At 31.0% G+C, this 7,500-nt stretch overlaps 2 protein-coding genes across 5 annotated transcripts in view; one reads left to right on the top strand and one right to left on the bottom strand.

The window, feature by feature from the left end:
* The window catches only part of LOC125038541, a 36,619-nt gene extending 33,157 nt beyond the window's left edge, over positions 1–3,462 (top strand). For 3 of the 4 annotated variants that reach the window (XM_047632054.1, XM_047632055.1, XM_047632052.1), the window contains exons 9-10: positions 765–789; positions 2,515–3,462. The gene's annotated coding sequence lies outside the window, so the exon portion shown is untranslated. The remainder of the gene's footprint in view (positions 1–764; positions 790–2,514) is intronic. The other variant, XM_047632053.1, reaches the window with a different exon arrangement.
* Positions 3,463–3,943: 481 nt separating this feature from the next.
* Positions 3,944–6,912, bottom strand: LOC125038544. Its single transcript, XM_047632061.1, has 4 exons — positions 6,645–6,912; positions 5,460–5,621; positions 5,209–5,300; positions 3,944–5,072 (listed from the first exon to the last, which is right to left on the bottom strand). Exons 1-4 carry the CDS (start codon positions 6,715–6,717, stop codon positions 4,962–4,964), a joined length of 438 nt encoding a protein of 145 aa, XP_047488017.1. The 5' UTR covers positions 6,718–6,912; the 3' UTR covers positions 3,944–4,961.
* Between the last annotated feature and the right edge of the window lie 588 nt (positions 6,913–7,500).

Below are 7,500 nucleotides of genomic sequence, written 5' to 3'. Positions count from 1 at the left end.
TGTATTTCTTTTCAAGAGATATGACATTATGATCTATGAGATTTGTTTGTTTGTAAGTTTATTTCATGTTGATAAAAATAAGACAGCTTTTTAAGTGGTGAGAAGGGTAAATGAGTTCAAATGTTAGTGATATTTATTCTCATTTGGCATCTGTGTTTTAATCATAGTTGTAAGTGATATTGATAATGTTTTATGATTGATGCATTTTTTCAGCTCAATATGATCTCCACCCAGGAATTAGTGTGAGAGCTAGAAAATTCACTCTGTAACTTATCATGGATTACTAGCATAGACTGAGAATTAGTCATGTCATCACAAAGAGGTTTTATGATATATGCCCAGGTGTTTAAGTGTTTGTAAAGGATTGTGTTTCTTTTTAACTACAAAGTGGTGCAAAAGAAATAATGCAAATAAATGGCAATAGGTATATTGTACAAGAAGCTTTGTAATGTATTCTAAAGTCTTTTAATTTTTCTTTTTCTTTTTTTTATTTTGATGTATCATTGTTTACAAGGTTGACTTTAGACAGGCACAGTGGTATAGCTATTTTTCATAAATTCGAGTTCAGATCTGAAGATTTGTGTAGCATTGTGTGAAGCAATGTTGGGATTTTGCTGTTCCCCAGTTTCCTCTTCTGTGGTATACATTGTATGAACAGAATCATTTTCTGTTGTATTCTACCCATTCATATTTTTTTGTGCATTGGGTATATTTCCTTTGCTTCTAATTTATTAGATGAAAAATAGGATTTCAATTTTTTCCAGGGAATTAAAAAGTCATCGCTGGCAGGTTAGTGCATCACATGATTTGTCTGATTTAGGTTAATTAATTGCTCTTTCCTTGAAACTTTACATGATAATGAAGTTTTGATGATTAAAAAAAAAAAAAAAAAATGAAATAAATTAATAATTCCAATAAGTCTTTCAGGATTAAGTTATTATTATACATTTTTTATTTTTGTTGAAGTAAATATTATCCAGTTGAGTTAAAGGTAATTAACAAAAAAGTATAGTATTTGCTATCATAAGCACATAGTTGTTTTTTTCTGTAGAATAGTCATTTTTATGTTATATTATGTATATGTATATATATGTGTGTGTGTGTGTGTGTACATGTATATATATGTATATATATGTATATGTATATACATATATATATAATATATATATAATATACATACATACATATATACATACGTGTGTGTGTTTGTTTATATATATATATATATATATATATATATATATATATATATATATATATAAATATATATATATATTATGTATGTCTATGTATATGTATATATGTATATATGTATATGTCTATATATGTATATGTGTGTGTATATATATATGTATATGTATATATATGTATGCCTGTATATGTGTGTGTGTATATATATATGTATATGTATATATATGTATGCATGTATATGTATGTATATGTATATATATACACATATGTATATATATATATATGTATATGTATATGTATATATATGTATATATATGTATATGTATATATATGTATGTATATGTATATATATGTATATGTATATGTATATATATGTATATGTATTTGTATATATATGTATATGTATATGTATATATATGTATATGTATATGTATATGTATATATATGTATATGTATATATATGTATATATATGTATATATATGTATATATATGTATATATATGTATATACATGTGTATATATATATGTATATGTATATATGTATATATATACATGTGTATATATATATGTATATGTATATGTATATATATATATATGTATATATATGTAATATATATATATATATATATATATATATATATATAAAATGTTATAAGAATTGGTAGGAGAAACAGAGTGCAAGTGGAAGAAAAGAATTACAAATTTAAACAAAATTTATAACATGTGCTGAATGTGAAGGAAAAAAGTCTGTTTTTTTATAACAAAATATATATACTGATGCTTGTTATAAGGGATATTTCAAGTTATCATAATTAACGTTTAGAAAGGGTTATGGTCTTGAACAGCTGATTAAATTAGGTGAGACTAATACTTCATAGGGTGATTAATACATAAATATTTATTTCATAGGTTATTTACCAAAAGTAGCTGTTTAAGAGTTTATTCAAGTCCAAATAGTGATATGAAAATATTTAAAGAAAGCTTCTGAAACCTCCTTACCAGTAGAGTATTTTTTTTTTTTTTTTTTTTTTTTTTTTTCTTTTTCTTTTTTCTTATTTTCACCCTTTTTGAAAATTGTCATTAATAAGTAAAGGAAAATATAGAATATAATATAAAAGTGAGCATTTTGAAGTTTGTAGCCTTTAATTACTGATATTTAATTACGTTTTAAAAAGATGAACAATTCTTATAAACTCTCAGTTATTATATATTTTTTTATAGTTAGCTTAGACTTGAGTGGGGATTTAAATGATGCACATTGCAGAGATCCTTTATTGTATTTGTTCATACTATGAAAAATGTGTTTTGACTTCATTATTCCAGGTGGCGCTGTTGGTGATGGTGACGGTAGCGATGTAGGGTAAGATGTATTAGACAACGACACCCATCTTTTGGATGACTGTATACACTCACAAATTTCTGTCACTAGAATAATTTATTGGCTCTTAAATTCAGTCTAGATGATTTTTGTTTTTGGCAATTTCATACTTTTTTCCTCTTTTTTTTTTTTTTTTCTCCTTTCCTTTTTTTTTTTATTTTTTTTTTATTTTTTCTTGTTAACTGTTGGTTTCTAGTTTAAAGTGTTTATGGCTATTTAGAATTTTTTTTCTAATTTCATAAGTGATTTTGTTTTGTCTTAAAAAAAAGTTTTTGCATTCAAGCCCTCCACCATGTTTCACATGCCTTCTAGGTTTTGTCAAGTAAACAGACTATGCAAAATTCATTTTAGTTTAGCTTTCTGGTGTTTTCTGGGCACTGCATGTTCATGGAAATTTACAAGTTTGAACCTCACTCTTGTGACTTAGTTTTTTTTTATTGGACAGTAAAATCTTTAGAATGTGATTCATATAACCGGAAATGCAACCTTGTGGTTCTAGCCTTGAGAGGAGTTTTGCTTGTGAATATGATTAACTTTGTCCTACTGCAAAGAATGACAACTTCCATGGCTGTTGATGCAACATTAGACATGTGAGGCAACGAACAGTGCTCATGGTGACTGCCAGCCAGATGATTGCAGAGGAGGAATCTGCTTTCAAGAACTCCATTTCCACCAGAAGAGAAGGAAGTTAGGATGGTGAATGCAAGGCAAAATGGTGTCTTTAATTGATGGTACCTGTGTTTGATGTTCATCTTTGGTTCATCATTTTCACTCATCTGGTGCTGTAAGTACAATCACTGCACAAATAATTTATTTGTGCATGATTGGCTGTGAATGTGTACATAATTTGTACATATGTTCTTATTTACAAGAAAATAAATGTGGAAATTAAAGATATTCTTTCATTTCATCCTACTTTCATGTTAGGCACGTTCAGAAATTATTTAAACCTATATACTAAATAACCGTTGTTAACGATGTACTAGAAGAACACAAGGCATTATGCCTGGATTACAAATAAATATGTAAATATATTACATAATATAATCATAATTACAGATTTTATTTGTTCAATTCAATTTTGGAAGGAGGAAAATCATTTTAATTTTTGAAATATGAATAGAAAGACTGAGACAATAGAAGACTTGAGTGAATTCATATTATAAAATGCACTTTGCTTAAAAACACAACTTTATGTACAGTATAATGAATACATTACTTTTGTGTGTGTGTGTGCGTGTGCGTGCGTGCGTGCGTGCGTGTGCCTGCGTGTGCGTGCGTGTGCATGCGCACATGTGCTTGTGTGTCTCTTTGTGTCTTTGTCTCTTTCATTTAAGTTGCAAACTTTAAGGCAGCTTCAGTAACACACAATTCTCTATTTTCCATAACACTTTATTTATATAGATATATTTATACATTTATATAGATAAAAAAGAATTATCTATTATCATACAATGTTTTTTTTACAATTTTGCTTAGAATGGAGCCATTTCATTCATTTAGCAAAATAAAGCTTATTTTTTCTTTCTTCTCAAGTCCATCTTTATATAATCACTCAGTCAATGGATTTTTATTAATTATATCAAATATCACCTTGTAACTTAACAAATTACAGAAAATACAGTACTTTATATAATCTACTGTGTATATTAATGTATTTGCATAATGATACTGCAGGAATATAATCTGCAAAAATAAGCTTGGTCAAATATGAGTAATAACCTTATTAAAATATGGAAATGCATTGTTACAGTATTTAAGTATTAGACATTATACCATAATACTGTGTGTCAAGTAATTGTATATGGCTATCTAGAACCCAAGGGTACCAAATTTATCTTAGGCACATATGAGTTCATATATACTTCCACATATGCTGACATGTTAAGTAAAACTGATAAAAATGTAGGACACCAATGCCAAGGAGTCAAAAGGATTATGGAATGAAATTGAAGTAGATATATTATCTACCAGTTTAAGTATTAAAATATATATTACTCCTAAATGTGCAAGAAAATGTATATATACACATAATGACTTGCCTTTAGTGTTTATGTTTGTGTATCCTTTCCAGATAATGCTGAATTGTCCTCACATTTTATACACTATCAACAAAAGACTATATCAACAATAAATATAATCAAGATTTACCATTCAAATCAAAATACTGTATACTCCTTTGGCAATTCATCACAATATTTCTCTTTCCTTTAAATTATTACACATTTTGAATATTGATAAGCCAGAAATAATAAGGAATGGACATTCCTTAAATCAAGAGATTTCTATCAACATATGACAATGTAAAAATACTTAAACAACTTTTACATAAAACTCCTATAAATGTCAACAAGCAACAGTTCAGATTTCCAAAGCACCATGTCAGAACAAACTATGTTCTAGATAGCAACTGAAATGCTAGAGGTATGAGCAGCAACAAAAAGGAAGGCTCAATTCCTGAAGCAGAGTTGCACAGATCTCCATAGCAAAAACATAAAAATATCTGGAAGAGATGAAGTGTATATTAATATATTAATATAACAATATACATATATTAATTACACACATAGTATAATACCATTTACTAACATGACATTAGAATAATATGCAGTTATATCACACTGTACTATGATTCTTACCTTTCTATGACCAACTAAAGCTTCTGAACACCTTTCTTTATCATCTGGTGGAGACCGCTGGAGACATTGTCGTTCAATTGCAAGATCATGATCTACATGGAGAAAAAAAAAAAGGCATTCTAAATATAACTACATATCATGTAACATAAAAATCATTAATAAGTTTCATTTCTACGAACGGTGTGCCTATATACACATCTCTAGTTTCAAGAAAGGGATTTACATATACATAAACAGAGGTCAACACCCACCTTTTCCATCTTTCTTTCCTTCAATGCTCTTAGAACACCAACCCGAGGCACATGGCTCCTCTCTTACTCCAGGCACCAGATGTGTCGAGTTAAATCTAAAGGGATCTTTGCAGTCTCCAAGTTCACCTCGAGACCTGCACGCAAAGCAGCGCTTTATCTGACCTGTGGAAACAAGTTGATTATTCTTGTTTGTGTAGGAATACAAGTTTATGCCTCTGTTTTACATAGCAGGAAACTGAATCACAAATAAGTTTAATAAATAAATTTTAGAAATTGTACAGCAAACTTTCAAACTAGTTATAACTGCACAATACAGTACAGAATGTTTAGTGTAGCTATTGAAAGTGTTAAGGGTGCTATATGACGATGCTTAGCACATTTATGTGTTTTAAATATTAACTATAAAAAGTTTTAGGGGCAGATTAATGTCAAAATGAAAAAATACAGCAAACTTCTTTCTATCACACTATCACAGATATTATGCTCAGCCGTCTTTATATTAATGGAGAAATGAAAATGGAGTCTTATATTGGAATATTATCCTGAAATTGCTATGGTAGAATATCAGATGCACATGTACTCACCCACATCCACACTCACTCCCACAAAAAAACACCACACACCCACGCACACGCACCCACACCCACACCCACACCCATCCACATCCACACCCACACCCACAAACACATACATATAGTGTAAGGTGCTCTAGAAGCTGAGAATAAGGCATTGCAAGAAAAGAAAAAAAATAAGTAAAACTGGTAAAGAGTGTAACTAACCCGAACATATTTCTTTGTCTATCTCACTACTTGGTCTTTGGAAACTCGAAACAATGTCGGCCTGAGCATTTCCAGCACCATTGGAATTTTCTTTATACATAAAATGTCATCTGGATATACATGGTCTTCGCAAGCCAAATGAAGCGCATAACTAACGGTACATCTCAAGCTTTCACTTTACGAGGAAATTTTTTACTTCCCGTATGTAGTGCAGTGAAAGCGAAATCCCTTACGTTAAATGTACACTTTTATATTATAGTATTATTCAGGAAAATACGTGTAATTAAAATCTTAACCAAATTCCCAATACCTCTCTCTCACAACCAACAAGCATTCCAGAATATCTGACATTTAAAAGTAGAGCACCCGCAAAGACTTCACCAGATTGTCCACTAATTTAACATACCTTGTGCTAAAGTTACCGTTGCTAGTATCACACCTACACAGATTACATATTGCGTTAATCTTCTTGTATCCATTTCTGCACGCGAATGAGCTCCGAGACGCCTATAATAGAGTTAACTAAGACGAGATACAGTAATGCATGTAAGCGGATGAGCTGAGAAACGTCTACTGGAAGTTGAAGTCTCCAGCGTGGAGGGAGTGACGTCCATCTCACATTGTTTCGTCCTTTCCAAATGACTTAGTTTATCTGAAAAAAGTCTTTTGGGCGATTTTCTTATCCGTGCATTCAGTTAATTTTATCGATCTGTTGACTTTGACTACGTATAGGGCGTTATACGGCAATTTCAGTGTTATATTAACCACTAAAAGTTGGATCTGAGTGATGTCAAATGCAAAACGTGTACAGGTCGATCTCATGCGACAAGCGGGTGGGAAAGGCAAGGTCATTTCTTAAAGAAAACAGGAAGCAGTTATCAAAGGGGAAACTTATATATTTCATTGTTATATATGACTACTTTTGTGTGTGTGTGTGTGTGTGTGTGTGTGTGTGTGTGTATGTGTGTGTGTGTGTGTGTGTGTGTGTGTGTGTGTGTGTGTGTGTGTGTGTGTGTGTGTGTGTGTGTGTGTGTGTGTGTGTGCGTGCGTGTGTGCGTGCGTGCTTGCGTCCGTGCGTGAGAGAGAGAGAGAGAGAGAGAGAGAGAGAGAGAGAGAGAGAGAGAGAGAGAGAGAGAGAGAGAGAGAGAGAGAGAGAGAGAGAGAGAGAGAGAGAGAGAGAGAGAGAGAGAGACAGAGAGAGACAGAGAGAGACAGAGAGAGACAGAGAGAGACAGAGAGAGACAGAGAGAGACAGAGAGACA

The sequence above is a fragment of the Penaeus chinensis genome, chromosome 25, assembly GCF_019202785.1.
Source record: "Penaeus chinensis breed Huanghai No. 1 chromosome 25, ASM1920278v2, whole genome shotgun sequence".
NCBI lineage: Eukaryota > Metazoa > Arthropoda > Malacostraca > Decapoda > Penaeidae > Penaeus > Penaeus chinensis.
The sequence above is the reverse complement of the archived record's forward strand: the minus strand, read 5'-3'. Positions and strand labels throughout refer to the sequence as shown.

Excerpts from the sequence above, each read along its gene's own strand:
- LOC125038544 (XM_047632061.1), bottom strand. The coding sequence starts at position 6,717 with ATGGATACAAGAAGATTAACGCAATATGTAATCTGTGTAGGTGTGATA. Across the intron at positions 5,622-6,644 it reads AACGGTAACTTTAGCACAAG|GTCAGATAAAGCGCTGCTTT; the intron begins GTATGTTAAATT and ends TTGTTTCCACAG. Across the intron at positions 5,073-5,208 it reads CTTTAGTTGGTCATAGAAAG|ATATTTTTATGTTTTTGCTA; the intron begins GTAAGAATCATA and ends CATCTCTTCCAG.